At 43.0% G+C, this 25,841-nt stretch overlaps 1 protein-coding gene across 4 annotated transcripts in view; it reads left to right on the forward strand.

The window, feature by feature from the left end:
• Positions 1–25,841, forward strand: part of LOC126484114 (WD repeat-containing protein 43) — a 136,956-nt gene that overhangs the window by 20,755 nt on the left and 90,360 nt on the right. Inside the window, exons 3-4 of one of the 4 annotated variants that reach the window (XM_050107495.1) lie at positions 5,714–5,950; positions 18,943–19,107. The exons of 2 other annotated variants lie outside the window; for them this stretch is intronic. In XM_050107495.1, coding sequence (XP_049963452.1) covers positions 5,714–5,950; positions 18,943–19,107 — 402 coding nt within the window. The remainder of the gene's footprint in view (positions 1–5,713; positions 5,951–18,942; positions 19,108–25,841) is intronic. One more of the 4 variants, XM_050107496.1, reaches the window with a different exon arrangement.

Raw genomic sequence — 25,841 nt, forward strand, 5'->3', positions numbered from 1 at the left:
CTTTTGAAGCTGCAGCAGTGTTTAATGATGGGAATGTGGCAAGACTTCACATCCTCAGCAAGTTGGGCTGTACACCTGGAGTCTTCACTGAGCAGGTACTGCAGATCATCGATAAGCAAAGAATCGTGAAGGCGGAGAGTTCAGTCCAGAACATACAAGAAATTGCTAGGCAGAGGAGCAGAGAAGCTAAAAGAGCTGTAGAGGTTGATGCGGAAGAAATGGAATATGGATATGGGCAGTTTTAGCTAAGGTATGATGGAGATTTTTTTTTTTTCTCCATTTCATCCAAACTTTAAAATGATTTTTCTGCAAATTAAGGTTTTCTGCATTCAGGAACACATATATCAGAAACTACTGGAAGATTGCAATGAAATTTGGCACACCCATTCTTTTACTTTGAAGCAATATTAAAGTGGAACGAAATTTTAATAGAGATATTATACACAGTTTTGTGGTTGATAATATATTGAAAAGTTTGCTTGTAAAAAATATTCGAATCCAAAATATCACAGAAAATAATAGCATTAATTTACCAAAAAGTTACTGCACTTAATTGTACACCTATTATTGTAGATTATTTTACCATAAAAAGAAATTGCCAAAATTGCCTCGAAATTATGAAAAAGTGTACCTTAAAATAATAATGCAATAAAAAATTCAAAATTATCTCACTGCATTAGATTATTAAAAATTCTGAATTTAAAAAAAAAATCATATTAGATCTCTCTACATAAGTGTGAAAAATTTCAATGAGATTGAACAAAAAATGGCAAAGGTATGTATTTACAAAAATATCAGAGCAAGACTGCCACCGTCTCCCCTTAAAACAGAGAACAACTCTGGTTGTATGTAGATATGACACATTGACCGGGGTAGTCCATTGGACTCACATTCGGGAGGATGACGGTTCAAACCTGCTTCTGGCCATCTTGATTTAGGCTTTCCTTGATTTCCCTAAATCACTTATAAGGCAAATGCCAAGATGGTTCCTTCAAAAGGGCACGGCTGCTTTCCTTCTCCATCCTTTCCTAATGTGAGCTTGTACTCAGTCTCCAATGCCCTCGTTGTAGATGGGACATCAAACACTAATTTGCTCCTCCTAGGTGTTACACATGTGCCTGGTAATGGGGGCAAATAATGAATTACACTGTTTGTATCACGAAATGCCAGTGTCTTGTGTATAGTGCCCATAATGTTTAAAATTTGTAATGAGGAAGTTGGAGAAAAAAATCAGTTAAATTTCCTGGATATTTTTCTTGATGCTAAATAGCATAATTTCCAGATGGTGCCTGCATGTTACTTTCTTGGATTTTAATGTCAGGTTTCATTGCCAGCAATATGTGAAGTCACTGAAACTCCCTATGGATTTAAAATTTACACAAGCATATTTTCGGTTATTGGCAGACGCATACCCTATGCAAGCAGTTTACTGTGTAAAACTAACATCTTTACTGTCGTAGTTACCATTAGTGAAGTCATTTATGTGAAATGAGAGCAATCTGCTTGTAATTATTCTGTTCACTGCAGTGACCAGAGTAATGAGGCAGCTGTCTTCAGACTTCTTGTTCTGTTTCTTCATCAAAGTGGACTTATTGTGTTAAAATCTCATAATCAAATGTTGGATTCTATGTTTTCATGCTTCACTGATAATCCAAGTTTTGTGTGTGCTCCAGTTGTTCAGAGATGACCAATTGTTGGTGTCTCACCAGTCCACATTTCATTAGGGTGTTTTATTCCCTAAATTTTAACTTACTGCACTATTAACAGATTCAGCCCAAAAACTTTTATCAGGTTCTCCATCAAGTAGTATACATCTTACTTTTTCTATCACAGTTCTGTTCAGTGCACCATTTTGTTCTGGTGTATAGCTATTAGTCAATTAATGTCAAAACCCATGCTTATTCAATACTCTGCCAAAACTCTCACAGCAGAATTCTTTGCCATTATCTGTTCTAATTATTTTGATTTTTCTATCTTGCTGATTTTATGACAATTGTTTGAAATTCGCGAAGTCTGTCAAAAGTTTCAACCGTTGTCTTTAGAAAATACACAAATGCCATTAGGCTATAATCATCTTCCAAAATGAGAAAAACTTTGCATCACCTAGTGACATAACTTCCTTTGGTCCACAGAGATCTGCCTGTATAATCTCAAGTATCTTAGTAGCTCTGCTGCCTTCATGAGGAAAAGGCTGTCTCGTTTGCATGCTATCATTACATGCCACACAACTCTGCTTAGTAATATTCATGTTAACATTGTCACACACAATTCATTCAACAGCAGCATCTCATTTTTATAAGGTTATTCACATTTACGTGTCTTAACCTATGACAACTAGATGCAGTAACAATTCCTGAAAAATACTTCTGTCAATGCTCAGCTTACAAATATCATTAATAAGAGTCTATGCCAACTAGATACAATAACCATTCCTAAAAAATTACTTCTGTCAGTGTTCAGCTTATAAATAGCATCAACAAGATCTGCAGTTGCCACTAATTCTGGATTCTTGTTAATATTACAAAATTCAACTGAGTTTCCTGGCTCAATTAACCTGTTCACAGACAATAAATTCGTCAATTCTAGAACACCCACAACATTTTTCACTTTGGCATCATAGAAGTCTTTTCAACTACCGTTGTTAAATCAACTCCTCCACATCATAACATAGAACACAGGAATTTCAGTCTGATTCGTTACCACAGTTTTATGCATGGTAATATTGGTCACTGTATTCTTCACCCAGTTTTTATTTGCTATTTGCTGCTGTATGATGGGCACTAGCACCCAAATTGACAAACCAGTCACTTCTTTAAAAGATCGTTTAATAATACTGCACTGAAGGCATTTGAGGTTATGTTTTGTCTGATATCATTAACCTCACTACTAGGGTATTTTCTTTTAAAATGTCCTGGCTTTTTGCCCTTGCAGCAAGTAACTTCTTTCTTGCCAGAGTCATCAAGCATTAATTTCATTTTCTGCCACAAGTCCACTGACATTTTGCTTCTTTTACATGCCCATACACAAGACGGATTAATAGTAAGAATTATACTGAGCGAGGTGGCACAGCGGTTGGCACACTGGACTCGCAGTTGGAAGGATGACTGTTCAAACCATCATCTGGCCATCCATATTAAGGTTTTTTTGTGATTTCCCTAAATTGCTCCAGTTCCTTTGAAAAGGCATGGCCAATTTCCTTCCTCGTCCTGAACACAATCTGAGCTTGTGCTCATCTCTAATGACTTCAATGTTGATGGCATGTTAAACCCAACTACTTTTGAGATACATTTTGCCAGTCCTTGGAGAATGAGCATGTTCCTTTCTTGATTGGAAAAGCCCAATTTCTGTAGTTTTCATGTCCATTCAGGTCCGGCACATGAATCAAATAATTTGTTGCCACCTTTGTTGAGTGAAATAATTTTTCTGTTCAACAACAGCATCCTGGATTTGGCCCATAAACTGTTGAGAGTTCTAATGTGTGTGGGCACTACGAGTTAGTTCTGTTGATAATACTGTTGACATATTAGTGAACATTTGTTTAGTCTCCTTCAGGTTAAAACAAACTTGCACGTTTTACTGCCCTAAGAGCCACATGATGTACTGCACGAGAAATCTAACATGACACAATAACAGTTGCACAGTTGTAAGCAGATAAGTGGGCACATACTGATACTGAGCAAAGCTCACAAGAGTTCATAGATGGTCAATTGAATGCTTTTGACTTAACTCAACAGGATCTAACCCCTTCATTCCATGTGTAACCTGCCTTGCCATTGCAAGACTGGATGTATCTGCAGAATAGGCAACAGCATGAGGTCTTGGAATCTGAGAAAGAGCTCTTATTAATTGAGGCCTGGCCCCAACTGCTTGACTTCCTGAAATGTCAGTTATTTTAATCACAGTACTGGAAGATTCAAACTGAAAGAACAGATGTCATTTCTCTCTCTCTCTCTCTCTCTCTCTCTCTCTCTCTCTCTCTCTCTCTCTCTCTCTCTCTCACACACACACACAGTGCGTGTCACTGGAACCAGGAATGTTCAGAGTTTTGACACAGTTGCACTGTTGTTTGTTTGCACCAACATGGTGATTACACCATTTTGTTATGAAATTTGCATGAAGTCAAGCCATTGTTCAAGTGTGACATGCATTCCGCTATTGATTCAGAAAGAAGCCGCCTCTGCGAAATCAGATTTATGACTGGCATAAAATGTTCTTGGAAGTTGATTACATATGCAAAGGGAACAGCATCGGTTGATCACGTGCATCTGATGATGTCAAGCATATCAAAGATGTGTCCACACAGCCCTTGAAGTCCACAAGATGGGCAGGCTAAGAACTTCCTCCTCAAACAATGGTGTGGCGTATTCTGGAATGACACCTGCATATGAAGCCTTAAAAGTTGCAGTTACTGCAGCAATTCCATCATGGTGACCATAACAGAAGGTACTGAATTTTTCATTACAGGGTATCTTTTCAAGCAAATTGATGTTTCTGCTATCATGTAAAGTAAACTGCTATAATGTAAGAATTTGGGGGGGTCACAAAATCCTGGCATTGTCATTGAGACTCATCAACGGTGAATGTTTTTGGCGCCATTTCTGTTCACAAAGTTTGTGCAAACTGAGATTGGAATATGCCTGGACATGCTGCAAAAGTGGTAGTTTTCTCAACTTACTTTATTGAGGATTCCAATGATTTTGTTTTAGTTCTTTTCTTTGTCCATGTTGTGTGGCATTATCTTAGCACCATCCTCCCAGTGTTTCATTGGATAGGATGGACAACGAGAACTTATTCATTGTTTTTGGTCTCGCAGGTCATCAGACCTCAAACCTTTCAATTTTTTTTTTTCGTCCCCTGTGAAAGTACGTAAGGCAGTCTTTGTCCCACCTATGGCAGCTACTGGTAAAGATCCGAGAAATTCAGTTGTTAAAGCTTTCTGTTCAATAAACAGGGACCTGTTGATTCGGGTCACAAAGGTCAGTTCGAAGTTATTATAGAGCAGTTGTTGTGTTGTTTGGAGTTCAGTTGTGCCACCAGTTGGAACAGGTTGGCTAGAGCTGATAGCACTTGCCCTGGCAAGTGTAGCTGATTCCAGTGTTGCCATCCTTGGTTAACACCAGGATGTTGCACTTGTCACCAACTGACAGTCTTCAAGGCACGTGGTGGCTCCTGGAATGCGTCCTAGTGTGGCTGAATGTAGGCATGCCCGTATTAGAGTGCTGACCTGGAGTTGTGTAGTTTTGTTCTCTTATCTATTGGGCAGATCGAGGAACATTCATTGAAGGTGGCCATGAATCTTCTTGGCTAGATTTGTGGCCACTGACTTGGAATGAAATGGCCTACCGTGTCGATCTTTCTTGAGAAAGACATGATGCTCATGTTGAGTGTGTAGTATAGTGTCTGTGCGAACATAAAACTTTGAATTTTTCACTATCCAGTGACATACGCAATGTGTTTCTATCTTTCACTGTTGGTCTGTAATAAACAGTTGACATCTATTCTTTGTTTTTGAATAACACTAAACATTGGACATAACTTCTGCTGCTGTACTGAAGGAGATGTGAAGATGAATGTAACATTATTTAGTGTTTCATCTAAATACATCTGAAAGAAAGCAATATTCCCTGCTTACTATGCAAAATGTTACTGTGATTTTTTGTTTGGCTGATTATAAAACCATCTCAGATGAACTTTACTTTTTAATCTTTTGCAGCAAGTGGAAAGCAGGAACTGAACAGTTGACTAGTATCTTAGTTTTACCAGATGGAAAGTCACTCCTGGCAGCAAGTCGAACTATTAGTTGGTGGAATTTGGATGACAAACAAGTTATAAAAACATTTGCAGGCCATTCAACAGATGTTTTAAATTTAATATATGTTGCTCCAGTGACTGAACATTCGGAAAACTATTTCCTGAGCTCAGCCAAAGGTGATCGTTATGTCAGTGCATGGTAAGTACATTATTTTTTCTGTCTTCATCACAGAAACTGTGTAGCCTCTAGTTTAGTTATTTTGGTCATAATGCAGGCAAAAAGTGTTTCATATTGCAGCTGATCATTTTACATAAACAGAAAAGTTCATCATAGGCTAATATAGGTTTTCTTCCCATGACTTGCCTATCATAGTTAGTCAAAGAACCAGTCTAGCAGCTGCAGGTATGAGCAAACTCCAGTGAACAAAATCGATTGAGTCTGTTATGAAGGACACACACATTTTGCTGTAAGATGCTGACCTATGTACGCACTGAAGTGGCATATTGCGGGCTGTGGCTCGGCAGCATCCCCACTGTCTATCGTAGCAGTTAACACAGGTTAATGAGGTATATGCAGTATCAGTGTTCATCAGAGGAGCTACTGAGTCTCCCTCCCCCCAACTATGCAATAGGGACAAAAGACATGGCCAGTGTGGCCAGTCTCGATGTGTGGTGCCACTATGTAGTGTGTTAGTGTCTCAATAGTGGTTGATTGATATCTTACACTTTGAGCAAGTAACGAAGATGCTGGCCGAACTAATTCGATAGGTTAGGATACTGGAATGAGATTTTCACTCTGCAGCGGAGTGTGCGCTGATATGAACTCCCCCAGGCTGTGGCTAAGCCATGTCTCTGCAGTATCCTTTCTTTCAGGAGTGCTAGTTCTGCAAGGTTCGCAGGAGAGCTTCCGTAAAGTTTGGAAGGTAGGAGACGAGATACTGGCAGAAGTAAAGCTGCGAGTATCGGGTCTGAGTCGTGCTTCGGTAGCTCAGATGGTAGAGCACTTGCCCGCGAAAGGCAAAGGTCCCGAGTTCGAGTCTCGGTCGGGCACACAGTTTTAATCTGCCAGGAAGTTTCAGGTTAGGATACTGTTTGGTACTGTATTGCATTTGAGTGTGATGTCACAAAGGTCAGTTCGAAGTTATTATAGAGCAGTTGTTGTGTTTTTTGGAGTTCAGTTGTGCTACCAGTTGGAACAGGTTGGCTAGAGCTGATAGCACTTGCCCTGGCAAGTGTAGCTGATTCCAGTGTTGCCATCCTTGGTTAACACCAGGATGTTGCACTTGTCACCAACTGACAGTCTTCAAGGCATGTGGTGGCTCCTGGAATGCGTCCTAGTGTGGCTGAATGTAGGCATGCCCGTATTAGAGTGCTGACCTGGAGTTGTGTAGTTTTGTTCTTATCTATTGGGCAGATCAAGGAACATTCATTGAAGGTGGCCATGAATCTTCTTGGCTAGATTTGTGGCCACTGACTTGTGTTCCTCTGTAAGTTGCTAGAAAACCATTGAAACCATTTTTAGAATTAGCCTCACACTAGTACTTAAGCTTTTGAAATTGGAAACTGACATAAATTTTGGTGTAATGTCAGTCACAATGGTAACTGGTGTACCCTCCATGATTATCATCTTCGATAAAGCTGTGGTGGTGTGTTACAGTCTGGCCACATATGGGAATTGGATCTGTTACAATGAGTTGTGTTGTTAAAAAAGATCCTGTTAAATCAACAAGGAGATATTCACGAGATATTCACACAGTTGTGTGTGTTTTGGCCATGAGCAAAAACTTTGAGAGGCATTGATGGATGGATTCTGCAGGCCTCAGAATTCCACAGAATAATATTCAAAGTAGTGTGTACATTCATGTAATGTGTTCTTTGATGTTGCTAATAAAAATTATCATGTAAGATAGTCATTTTCTTTCCCACTGTCCTCATATGAACACACCTCCCTATTGGTCTAGAGAAACATTTTTTGTAAATTATAATGGATTCTAATTATGCAAAGTGAAAGTACAGGTTGTGTGTGTGTGTGTGTGTGTGTGTGTGTGTGTGTGTGTGTGTGTTTGTTTCGTTTGCCTTTCTGAAAAAGGCTTTGGCTGATAACTCGAATATGTAGCAGTCTTCCTGTTATGCCTGTCTGCAACTCAACATATCATTTTTACGATGAGTAGCAATCTATTGTTTTATAATGAATTCCCTATAAGATGGTGTTACAGCACCAAAAAATACATAAGAATTTTTTTTCAATATTGTCTTTGATAGGAGAGGGTTAATGTTAGAGGTTAAAGTGAACAATTAATTACTCAATTGCCTTTGTGTAGTTTTGAGACATTGCTTATTTCAGGTGTTTCCTGTACATGGATAATATAGACTTAATGCCATCCTGTAAAAGTGTCTTGGCCAGAGGTTGCAAATTATGCAGATGTTCAGTGCATTTTACCTGTTGTGGTACTGTATAGGGAATTTGTTAGTTGTTCTACATACCTTTCGAATATTCAGACACAGTTAACGACCCCCAAATGTGTTACATTGATATAATGCAGAGTGTATGTTGGTAACCAGTATTTTTCTATATTCTTGGTATGATAGGAACTGAAAATAGGCATTAAACAAATCAACATTGGAAGATTATTGTTCTCTAGAAAGCCGTGCAAACAGTTCGTAAGGCTTAGGTAGAGAATATGAGTCTACTTATGCCTGTGGGTTCACAGTTGATTTAAACAACCTGCCTCTTGATTTATGGACAGGTAGGCATGGTGTTGCACAATGGTTGTCCACTATAAACAGCAAAACATTTTGAAGCTCTGAGCAGGCTATTTCTTCTCAGATATCGGCATGGAGGCCCAGAGGAATTGAGAGATTGAAAACGTGAGGTATCACAGAAGTTTTAACTGTAATATGAGCCACGAAGTGTGTTGCTTTCCTAGGCCTGTTTCAGAGAGGCAGTCTCTGTACAACATGGGTGTATATAGCTGGATGAAATGGACAGATTCTTTTGACTGTAAAGTATGCCACTGCTAAAAGTGTGAACTCATGTTTTCAGCCTATGTTAAGGGTGCGGTTAGTTGCGAAAGGTGTGAAATTTCATAATGGCCATGCAGTCAATCTTGAGTTTTTGAAGGTTTCAATTGTGACACTCCAGTGCTGAAGAACTTGGATTAATTTGTGTTAGGCACTAGTGCTCCAGTACCGAAAAGAAAAGTAATTGATGCAATTGTTCACTGCTTCTTCTATGCACAAGTGATGATGTGTTTTTACCAACCATGGTTTTTAATCTCATCCAAAATATTAATTTGAAACACAGTGCTACAGTTAGCAGATTCTGTATTTTCGTAATAGATGCTTCATGATTCTGAAACAATTTTCATTATCGCAGCCTCACTTGTGTATATTTTCAGATATACTTGTGGCAGCCCAACTCAACTGAATCTTTCACATACCTAAATTGATCAAAAAGGACCTAAAATTAGTGTTGCTACTGTAAGCATAAAATATGCCAGTTCTTGTGTGCACCCAGTACCATTGAATCAACAGTGTCTCTCTTGATTGTGATTCATTGTGAAATAAACTACTAATTTAGCTGCAGTGATGCATCTGACAAAATTGATACCACACCTGATCCCAATATGCAGTTTGCAGGAGGAGTGGGTTGGGTGATTGTGCTAGCTAATGTGACCACACACTTTTTTGCGAGATAAATCTAGTGAACTGTATGTAATACAATCTGTGACACTTCTGAAATTGAAAGTGAGTCAGATTTATTGATATTTTAAATCAGCCCTACTGATGAATACCATGCAATACTGTGCAAACCTGTGCTCTAATAAAAATTACTTTCTGATTGACATATCACGACCAGCTACAATTCAATCTTAGTTCTTTCTCAAATGCACCATGCTTGCTGTGTTGCTGTTTTGTTGTTTACATGCGGCACCATGTGAACCATGGCTGGCTGCACACTGGCAATGCTACCACCCCCTCCCCACTCTCCACTGCAATTTGTTTCATAACAGTGCAAATTTTGTGGGTTCCGAGTATGAAGATGTTTGCGATGAGGGCATTGCAAGCTGGATGTACGGTTGATAAAGGGAAATATTGTTTTTTTTTCTAAATTAGTATGTATTGGTCATAAAATAGGGTTATGATGATTAATTTGGCGATCTTCGAGGGGGAAGGGGGGGGGGAGGGGACGGGAGAGGTGGTAAAATTTATGGATGGATACAAAACTTGAACACAGTAACCAAGTTCAGTTGGACATAGGATCCAGTAGTTACACAGATGTGAAAAAGACTTGTGTGGCAAGAGCTGTAGCAAACCAATATTTGGACTGATGAGTACAATAACAGTAAGTAGTATAGTGAAGATTCGTGCCCTGCCCATTGACAACGTTCTCAGTTACGTGTGTACAGCTACAACCCTGAAAAAATTCCTTGGACAGACTGAAATTCCAATTGTCCATGTAGGGAGAAGGAAGAGAGATTATAGTCCATGTTTTAAAAAAAATATTGAGAGAGTCAATGTACAATACAGTAGTTTCCTATTTCTTTAACCTCAACTTATTGACATGTTGAAATTATCCGTTAAAGGACCAAATAATAATTTGTACTTGCTAAGGTGTGTGTGTGTGTGTGTGTGTGTGTGTGTGTGTGTGTGGGGGGGGGGGGGGGGGGGCTGTGGCTTTGGGGTACATTGTATGATTTAATAATGCTTTTTGCCTGTGTAGTCATATTGCTAGCCAATGTATAGTGTGCTGTAAGTACCGATTAGACTTGTTAGATGCCTTTATGTAATTTTCGAGCATCTACAGGGTCTTTTTCAGCCATTGACTTTTGTTTTTGCTCCCCAGTTATTGCAGACTCAGTTCAGTGGCAAGCGGCTCCAGATTTACATTCTAGTGACCATTTCCCATGTGAATCTGTCCGCCGACTAGGACGGTGGCTGACAGATAATGTGGATGGATGATACAAAAGGCAAAATGGTTGCAGCTGAGTTGACAGGCTATTTTTGAACAAAAGGATTGTGCACAGGAGACGGTGGCCCATATCCAATGGGCTGCCGCAGAGTCCATCGCCCAATCTAATAACCATCTCAGACGATTGCCTGTACCTTGGTGGAATGATGACTATCCACTGGCAGTCGGGCCAGACGAAGAGCTCTGTGAACTTTCACTGTCCAACTACAGAAAACCTTCATGCTTTCAGATCTGCAAGAGCATGTGCGAGATGAGTGATAAAAGAATGGAAGAGGGCTTCCTGGAGGGAATTCACAACTTCCATTAATTGGTCCACTTCCACTGTGCAAGTTTGGGAATCAATAAGACGGATTTCAGGCAAGGGCAGTACATGTCCCCTTACAGCCTTATTAAGTGATGGGGTGTTGGTGTACATGCCAGAAGAAAATGGTCAGGTTTTAGCTGAACACTTCTTTACTGTTATTTCGTCATCCAGACAAGCTCCTGCTTTTCAGGTGTTTGGACTGCAGAGATGAGAAAACTCAATTTCTTCTCACATAATGAGGAAGTCTACCACATTCCATTCTCCATGTGGCAATCAGCTTTGTCTGCAAGCAGACTCTGCTCCAGGACCCGACGAGATCCATTATGCTATGCTTTGTCATCTGTACCCTGAACCAAAAGGACATATCCTCTCCTGTTTCACATCTGGTTAGCTAATAGTTACTGGAGTGTGTCCCGTACCTGTTGTATGGGTAAGACTCTTGAACACATGGTGAACCACTGCCTCGTCTGACTGCTCGAATCCCAAGATCACCTGGGCCACTCCCAGTGCAGTTTCAGGCACTACTGTCCTACCCGTGACGACTTAATTTTATTTTAGATGGCAATACATGTGTCCTTATACTGGAACCATTTGGTTTGTGTGTTTTTTGTCCTCGAAGAAGCCTATGACACTACTTGGAGGTACAACATCCTTGGCCAACTTCATGAATGGTGGCTATGTGGATGCCTGCCACTTCTTATCCAGTTTTTTCTCAACGGCCGGCATTTTTGATATTGCGTAGGCGATGCCTCGTCCGACTGCTATGTTCAAGGGAGTGGGTTCGATCAAGGCAGTGTCCTCAGTTTCACATTGTTTGCCATCACTATTAGTGGTGTTTCCTCCACAGTCAGGAGTCCTGTCAAATGCTTTGTTTGTGGGTGACTTTGCAATCTTCTACTCTTCCTATGATCTTATAACGACGAGGTGGCTACAACTGACGATTAGGATAATGGAAACCTGGGCCAGGACAACTAGTTTCTGGTCCTCACCTGAGAAGACTACACGTGTCAATTTTAACAATGCTCATTGAAGTTTTAACCAACCTGTGCTCAAAATGGGGGACAATATTTTCCATTTTCAAGAAACTGTATGATCTTTGGGTTTATTATTTGACTTGAAATTAACTTGGCTGCCACTCCTGAAAGACCTACAGACAAAGGGCTTCCAGTCACTGAATATTTTGAAATGCCTTAGCTGAAAAACATGGGGAGCTGACAGGTGCCACCTCCTGCAGTTTTAAAGGGCATTCGTTCGATCGTGTTTAGATTATGGCTGTGTGGTCTACGGATCAGCCTGTCCCTCCTGTCTCAAGGTGTTAGATGCTATCCACCATGAGGGGATTCGGATATCGGCTATAGCCTTTTGGATCAGCCCAGTTCAGCATGTGTATCACGAACATCACCTATCCCATCAAAGGCAAGGCTGCCTGTGAAACCAGTCATGTGATCTACAAGCTAATCTGCAACCACTGTGCTGCATTTTATGTGGGCATGACAACCAACAAGCTGCCTGTCCACATGAATGGCCCACAACAAACTGTGGCCAAGATACAAGTGGGCCACCCTGATGCTGAACACATTGCCAAACATGATATCCCTCATTTCAATGACTGCTTCACAGCCTGTGCCGTATGGATCATTACCACCAACACCATCTATTCTGAATTGCTCAGATGGGTACTTTCCCTGCAATACAACCTACATTCCTGTAACCCTCCTGGCCTCAACCTTCGTTTGTCACTGTCCTCACCCATTCGGCCTCCTCCGTGTTCCCATTCCAGTATGACACAGCCGTCATTTCACCACGACAACCAGTCTTTTTTATTTCTGTATTTTCCACTACTTCCCCCACTCCCCTCCCCACTTCTCCCGCCGCGGGTCTGGGGGTTAGAATAGGCCCGAGGTATTCCTGCCTGTCATAAGGGATGACTAAAAGGAGTTTCACATGTTTCAGCCCTTATGTGATGGTCCCCTGTATGGTTTGACCTCCATTCTTCAAAATTTTCCTGAAGAGCGAGCCAATTGTGGAAGGGCACCTTACAAGGTCCATTGTGTCCATTGTGCATGGAGATCTTTAGCCCACTTTCTCATCGTTGTTGCAGTCCTGCCCATTCTGTGTCTCTTGTGCAAGGACACCTCCCTGCTGATGCCTGCGCATTTAACTCCCCATGTAAGCCAAGGGGTAGATGCCCATCCCCCTGGGGCATCAGGACTACCGGCAATGGCCATCCTGCCAGGTGGCCTTTGCTGCGGCTGGGTAGCGCTGGTGGGGAGGGCCCTGGTCGGAGTGGGTGGCATCAGGGCGGATGACACGCGATGAAGTGCAGTCTATCATCTCTTGCTGATGGTGAAACACCAGCAGCCTCTAAGCGGTCACAAACTCAATTCAACGCAAAGAAGTATGACCCCAAATCGTTCCCCTCCCTGGCCACACCATGGGAGGAACGTCAGGCTAAGGATGACAGCGGATCTTATTCGCCCCCGTACCTTGTATGTTCGAGCTGATTGGGTATCTTTCATGGTGATGAAACCTCAGTCTTTTGTTGAGCAATTAGGGGACAAGTTCTGGGAGGTGGAAGGCTTACTGAAAATGAGATCTTGGTCAGGCTTGATCAAAACAGCATCTTCTGCCCAGTCACGGGAGTTACTCGCTTGTGACAAGCTGGGGGATGTTTCTGTAACCATCACGCCCCATAAGAGATTAAGTAGGTTTCCAGTGTCCACCTGGGTCTGAAGGATAATCAGGTTGCCACCGGTGCCTTCATCTTGGCCTTTGAGGGGGGTACATTGACCAAGAAGGTCTACCGGTGTGATATAAAGCCCTATATCCCTCCCCCGATGCAGTGCTTTAAGTGCTGGAAGTTCGGCCGTACGCCTTCCCGCTGTACTTTCAGCGTCACATGCCGAGATTACGGATGCCCATCACATCCCAATACTCCATGTGCCCCGCCTCCCATCTGTGTCAACTGTGGAGATCACCATGCTCGCCTGACTCCAGGATTCTCTAGAAAGAAAAGAAAATCGTGGAGTAAAAGACCCTGGGCAGACTGACCTACACTGAGGCTAAGAGAAAATTTGAACGCCTGCATCCTGTGCGTATGACATCGTCTTAAACTGCCGCCACAACAGTTCTAGCACCATCAGCTCCGCCAAACCAGGTCATCTCTCAGAGCCGGAAGACTACACCTGCCCCCTTGATGGTGGAGGGCATTTCCCTCCCTGTTGCTCCTGCACCAACTACTTCAGGAGCAACATCCCCCCCCCCCCCCCCAAACAATCGGGGACATCCGTCCCTACTTCTAAGTCGGAGAAGCATAAGTCTTCTTTAGCTTCTCTCACCAGGAATGGGTCCCTTGGGTCACTCCCTTCTCAGGTTTCTTCTAGTGGGAAAAATGATACCCACCAGTGGCTGAAGAGCCCAAAAGCAGCTGGTCGTAGGGCTTCACGCTAATCCTCAGTCCCGGAGACTGAGCCAGTGAAGACCTCCCTGCCAGGGAAACCCAAGGAGCAGCGAGAGAAATCCAAAAAGAAAACCCATAAAACGAAGGAAATTGTGGTGGCACCCACACCACTGCCACCTACAAGCTCTGCGGCTGAGGATGGGGTGGAGATTTTGGCATCCGCTGAGGACCTAGATCTCGCCAGACCCTCAGACTCGATGGATATAGACTGCTCAGGCAATAAATTGGTGGCAGCAGGTGACTCGGAGGTGTAAAATGCGTCATTGAATGTTCCATGCCCTCCCAGTCTGACGTGATCCTCCAATGTAATTGCGGTGGTTTTTTCCACGGCCTGGCTGAGCTACGGCAACTGTTACGGCAACTGTTAAGCTTTACATGTGGTATCTGCATTGCCCTCCAGGAAACCTGGCTCCCAGCAATGCAGACCCCTACCCTCTGTGGCTATAAGGGATATTACAGGAACCGTAGCGACTATAATCGAGTGTCAGGTGGAGTTTGCGTTTATGTCCTAAACTCAGTCTGTAGTGAATGTTTGCCCCCTTCAAACCCCTCTTGAAACTGTGGCTGTCAGAATAAGGACGACACAGGAAAGAACTCTGCAGTGTATATCTTCCTCCAGATGGTGCAGTACCCCTGAATGTATTAGGTGCACTGATTGATCAACTCCCTAAACCTTTCCTACTTCTGGGAGATTTTAATGCCCATAACCCCTTGTGGTGTGGTACCATGCTTACTGGCCGAAACAGAGATGTCAAAACTTTACTGTCGCAGTTCGACCTCTTCCTCTTTGATACTGGGGCTGCCACACAGTTCAGTGTGGCTCATTGTAGTTACTCGGCCATTGCTATATCAATTTGCAGCCCCGGACTTCTCCCATCTATCCACTGGAGAGCACATGGTGACCTGTGTGGTAGTGTGTGTGGTAATGCCACTTCTCCATCTTCCTATCACTGCCCCAGCATCTGCCACATGGATGCCTGCCCAGATGGGCTTTGAACAAGGCAGACTGGGGAACTTTCACCTCTGATGTCACCGCTGAATCTCCTCCACACAGTAAAATCGATGTGACGGTTGAGCAGGTGACTAGCATAATTGTTTCTGCGTCCTCTCATTCACTGCATGTTGCAGTGAATACTATAATGCCCCATTTACAGAGTGGGAGCTCCTCAGTGCTCTTGCACATTGCCCCGACACAGTTCCTGGGCCTGATCGCATCCACAGCCAAATGATTAGACATCTCTCATCTGACCACAAGTGACATCTTCTCATTTTCAGCCAGATCTGGTGCGATGGCGTCTTTCTATCACAGTGGCAGGAGAGCATCATTCCGGTGCTCAAACCCGGTAAAAACCCACTTGATGTGGATAGCTATCGGCCCATCAGCCTCACCAACATTCTTTGTAAGCTGCTGGAACGTATGGTATGTCGGCAGTTGGGTTGGGTCGGGTCCTGGAGTCACGTGGCTTGCTGGCTCCATATCAGGGTGGCTTCCGCCAGGGTTGCTCTACCACTGATAATCGTGTGTCCATCGAGTCTGCCATCCGAACAGCCTTTTCCAGACGGCAACACCTTATTGCTCTTTCTTGACTTACCTAAAGCATACAACACGACTTGGCAAAGTCATATCCTTGCCACATTGTATGAGTGGGGTCTCCGGGGACCACTCCCGATTTTTATCCAAAACTTTGTCGTTCCGTACTTCCAGTGTCCAAGTTGGTGACTCCCATAGTTCCAACCATATCCTGGAGAAAGGAGTCCCGCAAGGCTCTGCATTTAGTGTCTCTCTATTTTTAGTGACCATTAGCGGTCTAGTAGCAGCTGTCAGGCCCTCCGTCTCACCTTGTCCATATGCAGACGACTTCTGCATTTCATACTGCTGCTCCAGTACTGTTGTTCCTGAGCGATGCCTCCAGGGAGCCATCCACAAGGCGCAGTCATGCACAGCTTCCAGTTTTCAGCCGCAAAGTCGTGTGTCATGCATGTCTGTCGGTGTTGTAACGTTCATCCGGAACCCACACTTTATCTTAATGATGATCCATTCTCTGTAGTGGAGACATACCAATTCCTAGGACTGATTTTCGATGATCTATTGACTTGGCTCCCTCATCTTCGTCAGCTTAATCAGAAGTGCTGGCAGCACCTCAGTGCCCTCCGTTGCTTGAGCAACACTAATTGGGTTGCAGATCTCTGTACGATGCTGCAGCTCTACAGAGCCCTTGCCCAATCCCAAATTGACTATGGAAGTGTGGTTTGTGGTTGGCAGCGCCTTCAACATTGCATTTACTCGACCCTGTGCACCACTGTGGGGTTCAATTAGTGACAGGAGCTTTTAGGACGAGTCCGGTGACCAGTGTGGTGTCCCTCCACTGCAGATCAGACATGCGCAACTGCTCGCCAGTTATGCAGCACACATTCATAGTTCCCCTGAGCATCCGAATTACTGTCTCCTTTTCCCACCCGCGGCAGTCCATCTGCTGCATCGGCGGCCCAGATCAGGGCTAACGATTGCGGTTCGCGTGTGGTCCCTTCTCTCCGAATTGGAGTCCTTGCCTTTACCACCTCTACTTGCGGTTCGTTCACATACACCTCCATGTTGTAAGCCTCAGCTGCAGCTTCGTCTGGACCTTTTGCATGGCCCTAAGGACTCCATTAACCCTGCTGCTATCCGCTGTCACTTCCTCTCGATCCTTGACATGTTGCGGAGCTCTGAAGTGGTTTACACCGATGCATCGTTGGCTGACAGTCATGTAGGCTACACATGTGTTCATGGAGGACGCATGGAGCAGCACTCCTTGCCAGTTGGCTGCTGTGTTTTCACTGCAGAGCTGGCGGGCGTATCTCGTGCTCTTGGTTACATCTGCTCATGCCCTGGCAAGTCATTTCTCCTGTGTATTGACTCATTGAGCAGCCTACAAGCTATCGACCAGTGCTACCTTCGCCACCCTCTGGTAGTGTCCATTCAGGAGTCCATCTATGCCCTGGAACAGTCCGGCCGTTCTGTGGTGTTTGTGTGGACCCCCAGGACATGTCGGAATCCCCGATGATGAACTTGCCGACAGGCTGGCCAAACAAGGGACACGAAAACCACTTCTGGAGATAGGCATCTCCGAAGCTGACGTGCGTTCTGTCTTACACCGCAGGGTTTTCCGGCTTTGGGAGACGTAATGGCATAACAGCATACACAACAAACTGCATGTCATTAAGGAGAGTATGAATGTGTGGAAGTCTTCCATGCAGGCCTCTCGCAGGAAATCAGTTGACCTCTGCTGGATCCGCATTGACCATATGTGGCTAACGCATGGTTACCTGCTCCGTTGTGCGTACACACCTCAGTGTTGCTGTGGCTCCCAAATGACAGTTGTCCACCTCCTGTCTACTGCCCACTTTTAGCCGCACTGCGGCAGACTTTTAACTTTCCCAGCACCCTTCCCTCGGTGTTGGGCGACAGTGCCTCCAGAGCAGCTTTAGTTTTATGTTTTATCCGTGAGAGTGGGTTTCATACTTCTATGTAGGTTTTAGTGCATGTCCTTTGTCCCTCTGTGTCCTCCACCCTAGTGCTTTTAGGGTGGAGATTTTAATGTGTTGCAGAGTGGCTGGCTTTCCCTTTTTATTCTTGGGGTTGGCCAGCCACTGTAATTTGCTTTCTTGTTTTTCTCCCTTCTGTTTCTAGCATCTCTCTGTTGTTTTCTTGTCCTCTTTTGTTCCTTTTAGTATTTGTTGCCTTCCCTTTGTTCTTGTGGCTTTTCATTTCTTTCCGTTTTGTGTTATATGTTTCGTCCGTTTTGTTCTCACCCTTGTGGCATTGTTTTATTAGGTCAAGGGACCGATGACCTCGTAGTTTGGTCCTTTGTCCCGCTTTTAAACCAACCAACCAACCAACCAACCAACCCACCTCCCCACCTCTCTCCTGCCATATGTCTAAACTGCAGCACTTCACTGTCTGCCACCCCCACCATACTATCCCTCCCCACGTCAGCCTCCTGCTTACCCCCACTCAGTTGCCACTCCCATCATGCACTGGTGCTGCTGCTTGCAGTGTTGTTTCAGTTGCAGTTTGTGTGTGTGTGTGTGTGTGTGTGTGTGTGTGTGTTGTGTTGTGTCAAAGGCCTTAATGTGTGAATCTTCTTGTAGTGCCAGTGCCTATCTGTGACTCAGCATCTCCGCTATATGGTGATTAGCAATTTTCCTTCTCTAATATTGTTACATTCCATGCTGGATTTTCCATTGTTTGATCTTTAGTCCTGGAATAGTACAAGGAGAAAAGGGGTTGTAGTTGTATTTGGGGTATGTACCGCTTCTCAAATCTTTCTCATGTAGGAGGATTGCAGACTAAAAAGCTTTTCTCTTTCTTTCAGGTTTACTGGTATAAATTTTTTAATTGTGTTTGTATAGAACTCTGGTTGAAGGATGGGAATGATGCAAAAACAGGTGTTAATAAAAGTTTGATTCTTGCAGGTCATTGAATCCCTCCAATAGAAACAAAATGCCAGTGGCTTCTTTTGTAATGGAGGACATTGCTGTCAGTGTGACAGTTTTCAGCAGCTCAGAAACACAACAGATTACTTTGGGTACTGTTACGAGAAGCGGTGTGCTTCATTTGTACAGGCATCAGCTGAACGGGTGAGTTTTATTGACTGGTTTTTAGATATTTGAGTAAAAGATTTTTTAAGAGCTCTTGTAAAATCTGCATTGTGACTTGAACTTTAGAAGCTCATAAATAATTTCAAATGTGTTGTTTGTTTTATATCATTTTGCACAGTAGCACTTCTGTCACATTGCAATAGAGCCCTAAATCATCGCCCCCCCCCCCTTCCACCACATACAGTATTCTTTTTCTCATCGTCATGGTTTGTAATTTCGCAGTTCAGAGGCTTCCTTCAGCTGGCTGTTTTTCAAGGAGCTCCTTGCTTGGTCGGTTAGTGGCCATGTGCGTAAAAGAAACAGTATTCCATTTGAGTCCATAGATGTATCACGGCGCTGCACTGAACAGATATTTGAATGTTGTGCAGGGGCAGTCGAATTTAGTGAAACCAAACTTCTAATTGTTGTTGTTTATAGGTACCCAGAGAGGGTTCTTGGTTCACTTTACAGGAAGTACAAAAATTAGTTATATGTTGCGACTTCAATATTAATTTTGTATATGATGGTGCGAGAAGAAAGATGTTGGTGGATTTCCTAAATTCATATGATCTGATGCAGACGGTGTTTTTCCCATCTAGGGTGCAGGGGAACAGTAGCACAGCCATAGACAGTATTTTTATTCATTCTTTGTTACTAGATTGGCCTTTTGTTAGTAAAAGGGTGAATGCCTTTCCAGACAATGATGCACAAATTTTAACATTAAAAGGCTTTTGTACTCAGACAAATCTCACATATAATTACAAACTATGTAGGAAAGTTAATCCAGCAGCAATAGAGTTTTTAAACCTTGTCTTGGAACAAGAGGCAGGATGTTTATAGTGCTGATAACGTAGATGATAAATATAACGCTTCTCTTAAAACATTTCTCACACTCTTTGAGAGTTGCTTCCCATTAGAATGTTCTGAACAGGGTACTATAGCCTGCGTCACCTAGTACGGCACTTCCACACACAGAGGCAGAGTGGAAAGGAAGCGGGGGGGGGGAGTGTACTGCGCATGTGTGGCAGCAAAGTGCTGGCAAACGAAGTCCACATTGCCGAACTGCGTTGCTGCAGACAATAGTCAAGCTCGTTTGCCTATGGTACAGTGTATTATATGTTCAGATCTATGAGGGGAGTAATAAGTATTAAAACAGATTTTGATCAGTCGTCATGGGAGAAATATTTATTTACGTTGCGTACACTGCTTCACAGATTTACTCTGCGTGACATTGGGAGGTGAGAACAGCTGACAGAGCTTTGTGAAGACGTGTAGTAAAACTTTTCTCAAAACAATAATTGTCTAATGAGAAGGTAATTGAAACTGCTTGCAATAATTACCGTTTATTGCGATTTGAATTGCATTATAAGTAAAAATTTAATACACAACTAAATTAACTTCAAGCACAAACCAAAATCATTATATTTGCTTGACAACTGCTTCTGCACAATAGAATTTTTAAAAATGAATGTGTGTGTGTGTGTGTGTGTGTGTGTGTGTGTGTGTGTGTGTATAGTTAAGTGTAATCACTGCATGTAAAAAAGAATTAGTGGTAGAAAAGATTAATGTAAAGGACCATTGTAAAAATGGTCAGGAAGTTGTCATATTTTCCGCTGTAACTTGCATTATGAGTGCAAACTAACATGTTTAATGTTACAGCGAGGTACTGGGTTTATAATCCATTGAACAAGCAAACAATAAACCATCATCTGCTAATAACTCCAGGGAATCTGACTGATAACATTGAAAACTATCGATATCTTGACAAGTAACAGTTACTGTCGTTTTAGGGCCTTACCCAGTTCGTGCCTTGAAAATGACAAAGGCTTATAACATGGTGGCAGAAGCTTAACTTCTCCTTGGGCAATATGTTGAACATCGTAGTCTGCATAATTAAAAGGATACAATGTCCTAATCAAAAATGCTAGGAAATTCTCATTATTATGTATGTAACTGATATGTTGACAAAGACATTTTTAAACCATGAGTATTTAAAACTCAGAAATATTATTACTTTGTTCCAAAGTAAAGATCGTAATACCATCGTCACTTCCGTTTGAGGCTGTTTCCGAAGATTCTGATTCTAAATTTACGATGATAGGTTCTTGGCTTAAATCCATCACTTTTCCTCTCAAATTCTTCTTTCTGAAGCTTTCCAGCATGCCACATAGACTGTGCCCGCACTACAAGTGGGATGTTACCTGTTACCTCATTGAATATTGCCTTAGGCACAAGCTATTCACTGTATGTTATTTTGAATGTTTTATGTTTTTCTCCCCCATAGCCTTAAAACACTTCGCCCAAATTAATTCCATGGGGCTACAATGACAGTGACACATGGGTAAATGCAAAACTGTGTGATCCCATTCACGTGCAAGGAAGTCAAGTTTGTACATTCTGTAACATGACTTGTATAAATTAGTGAGCTGCAGGAGATCAGCACGAGTCAGGTTTACACGCTGCTTAATATTTTTATTTTTAAGCCTGGGAAAAATATCCGATTTTCTGGTGTTTGTACTTGATGTTCTCTCTATAACAGTTGAATTATAACGCAATGACTGACTTCGGAGCAAGGTATGACAAGAATTGTGAATCACTTCATGAAACTGACAGCATTCAGTGCCGAATGGTAATCACTGCTGTTTTTCTTACACATAAATACAAGTTTGTTCTCGGACATAAAACCAGAAGAAGAGTCGGCATGCAGAATAATTATCCGAGAATCTATTCCTATGAGAACTTTCAAATCGCCCGTACCATCACTCATTTTCCAGCAGATCTTGGAATGATTCTAATTGACTCATGTTTCATCAAGGTAATACGCTGTTGACTACCTCCTTCTCTTGTATTGTGACTTTATATGGGATATAGTTCGTACTGCACCTATGTCACTTCTGTGAAGTAAAAACTCACTCCTTAACATATCTGGAACCAAAATTTTTTAAAATGCTTTACCTTGATGAAGCACTTACATTGAAGCCTAAATAACTGTAACACGATTTTATGTCAGGCATATATCATTCAGTGGAGCACTTTAAAACATCGTTGTTAAAACCATCCATTTGTGTTACAGGTTCCTTGGGATTTCGATGCTTTCCAGGTGACATGAAACCAACTGTTTCTACGGTTCCTACAGCTATGACACTTTCGTTTACAATTCTCATTATAGTTCTGTTGCCAACACCATATGGTTCTGGAGTCTGTTCTTCTGTTTTCCAATGTCAACAGTAGGAGACTTGCTTTTAAATTCACGTTTGAAAAAGTTATAAATGTGGTAAATAATCCACTTCGCCTGCTTGTGAAGCTCTTCACTTTTATTTCCGTCACCTGACTTTTAATTGCTCTCAAACATTTTCAAGAAACACATTCACAGCTATACTGTTGCAAGAAAAAAAGAAACAAAAAAATTGATAGTTGAATGAATAATTCAATTGCCATGAAGTACGGCAACATTGCAGCATGTAGGAGTGAGATTCTCACTCTCTAGCTGTAACTCTCTGCTACCCGCTCATTCAGGGAATGAATATTATTGGCCGCCAGTGGCTAGTGGAGGGGGATGTGCAGAATGGCTGAAAATTGGGCCACCTTCTTACACGACACGAACTTTATTGGTAATAGGCAGCCCAGGTAGCTGACTAGAGGGATAATGATATCGTGTAGAACAAAGCGGAAATTGTATAAAAATGTTAGAAGTAGTCACAATCAAGCTGCAGTAGCCCATTACAAACAGTATTGTAAGGTGCTTACAAATGTTATTAGGAAGGCAAAGAGTATGTGGTATGCAAATAGAATAGCTAATTCACAGGATAAAATTAAAACCATATGGTCAAATGTGAAGGAAGTGCCTCGTTGGCAGGACATGGTCAATGATATAAAGTCAGTTCGTAGTAAAAATACACTCCTGGAAATGGAAAAAAGAACACATTGACACCGGTGTGTCAGACCCACTATACTTGCTCCGGACACTGCGAGAGGGCTGTACAAGCAATGATCACACGCACGGCACAGCGGACACACCAGGAACCGCGGTGTTGGCCGTCGAATGGCGCTAGCTGCGCAGCATTTGTGCACCGCCGCCGTCAGTGTCAGCCAGTTTGCCGTGGCATACGGAGCTCCATCGCAGTCTTTAACACTGGTAGCATGCCACGACAGCGTGGACGTGAACCGTATGTGCAGTTGACGGACTTTGAGCGAGGGCGTATAGTGGGCATGCGGGAGGCCGGGTGGACGTACCGCCGAATTGCTCAACACGTGGGGCGTGAGGTCTCCACAGTACATCGATGTTGTCGCCAGTGGTCGGCGGAAGGTGCACGTGCCCGTCGACCTGGGACCGGACCGCAGCGACGCACGGATGCACGCCAAGACCGTAGGATCCTACGCAGTGCCGTAGGGGACCGCACCGCCACTTCGCAGCAAATTAGGGACACTGTTGCTCCTGGGGTATCTGCGAGGACCATTCGCAACCGTCTCCATGATCCCGCACACTGTCCCGCACACCGTTAGGCCGTCTTCCGCTCACGCCCCAACATCGTGCAGCCCGCCTCCAGTGGTGTCGCGACAGGCGTGAATGGAGGGACGAATGGAGACGTGTCGTCTTCAGCGATGAGAGTCGCTTCTACCTTGGTGCTAATGATGGTCATATGCGTGTTTGGCGCCGTGCAGGTGAGCGCCACAATCAGGACTGCATACGACCGAGGCACACAGGGCCAACACCCGGCATCATGGTGTGGGGAGCGATCTCCTACACTGGCCGTACACCACTGGTGATCGTCGAGGGGACACTGAATAGTGCACGGTACATCCAAACCGTCATCGAACCCATCGTTCTACCATTCCTAGACCGGCAAGGGAACTTGCTGTTCCAACAGGACAATGCACGTCCGCATGTATCCCGTGCCACCCAACGTGCTCTAGAAGGTGTACGTCAACTACCCTGGCCAGCAAGATCTCCGGATCTGTCCCCCATTGAGCATGTTTGGGGACTGGATGAAGCGTCGTCTCACGCGGTCTGCACGTCCAGCACGAACGCTGGTCCAACTGGGGCGCCAGGTGGAAATGGCATGGCAAGCCGTTCCACAGGACTACATCCAGCATCTCTACGATCGTCTCCATGGGAGAATAGCAGCCTGCATTGCTGCGAAAGGTGGATATACACTGTACTAGTGCCGACATTGTGCATGCTCTGTTGCCTGTGTCTATGTGCCTGTGGTTATGTGCCTGTGGTTCTGTCAGTGTGATCATGTGATGTATCTGACCCCAGGAATGTGTCAATAAAGTTTCCCCTTCCTGGGACAATGAATTCACGGTGTTCTTATTTCAATTTCCAGGAGTGTATTTCTGTTACTGACAAATCAGATATATGTACAGTATTTAACAATCGTTTTCTGAGCATTGCTGGTAAATTAAATGAAAATTTAGTTTCTGTAGGGAATCATATAACTTTCTTGGCAAATGCCTTTTCGAGATTGATGTCTGAAATACTTCACTGTGATACAGACAAGGCAGAGATTGAGTCAATAATTAAATCACTAAAGAGTAAGGACTCTCATGGATATGATGGAGTGTCTGCAGAATATGAAAGTACTGTGCTGCTCATGTTAACCCTGTATTTAGCCATATTTGTAATTTTTGCTTTAGGAATGGCCAATTTCCTGAACCATCAAAGTACTCTGTAGTAAAGCTGCTTGATAAAAAGGGAGAAAGGGATCATGTTGACAATTTTAGACCTATTTCTATGCCGTCAGTGGTTTGCTAAAGTTATTGAAAAGGCTGTGTGTGCGAGGATAATTGATCATTTTATATCATATGATTTGTTACCAAATGTACAGTTCGGCTTCAGAAGTCGTTTAAACAACTGAAAATGCTATATTCTTTTTTCTGTGTGAGGTACTGGATGGGTTAAACAAAAGTTTCCGAATGCTAGGCATAGTTTTTGATTTAACTAAGGCATTTGATTGTGTTGGTCAGAAATTATTGCACCAGAAGTTGGACTGTTGTGGAATATGGGGAGTAGCTTACAATTGGTTCACCTCTGACATTACCAACAGACAGCTAAAGGTCATTATTCACAATGTTGAGAATGGCTGTAATGTGGGGTCTGAGTGGGGTATGGTCAAGGGGGGGGGGGGGGTATCAATGTTGGGGTAACTCCTGTTACTTATTTATATAAATGATATGCCCTCTAATATTACGGGTAACTGTAAAATATTTCAGTTTGCTGATGACACTAGCTTGGTAGTAAAGGATGTTGTGTGCAACATTGGCTCGATTTCAAATAATGCAGTTCCTAACCTAAGTTCATGGCTTGTAGAAAATAAAATAACACTAAATCACAGTAAGACTAAGTTTTTACAGTTTCTAACACACAATTCAACAAAAACCTGACATTTTAAACTTCACAGAATGGGCGTATGATTAATGAAACTGAACAGTTCAAATTTCTAGGTGTTCAGATAGTAAACTGTCGTGGAAAGCCCATGTTAAGGATCTTGTTCAAAGTCTTAATGCTGCAATTTGTACTATTAGAAAGGTATGACGTGAGTGGTCGTTCAACACGAAAATTTGTCTACTTTGCTTATTTTCATTCGCTTATGTCGTATGGTATTATATTTTGGGGTAACTCTTCCCATGCTGGAAGGATATTTTTGGCTCAGAAACGGGCAGCATCCATTTTCAATAAGCTGCCACACGAATTCAAAAATCTTTGCAATAATTCACACACCTTCAAATCGAAG

The sequence above is a fragment of the Schistocerca serialis genome, chromosome 6 (assembly GCF_023864345.2).
Source record: "Schistocerca serialis cubense isolate TAMUIC-IGC-003099 chromosome 6, iqSchSeri2.2, whole genome shotgun sequence".
Classification (NCBI taxonomy): Eukaryota; Metazoa; Arthropoda; class Insecta; order Orthoptera; family Acrididae; genus Schistocerca; species Schistocerca serialis.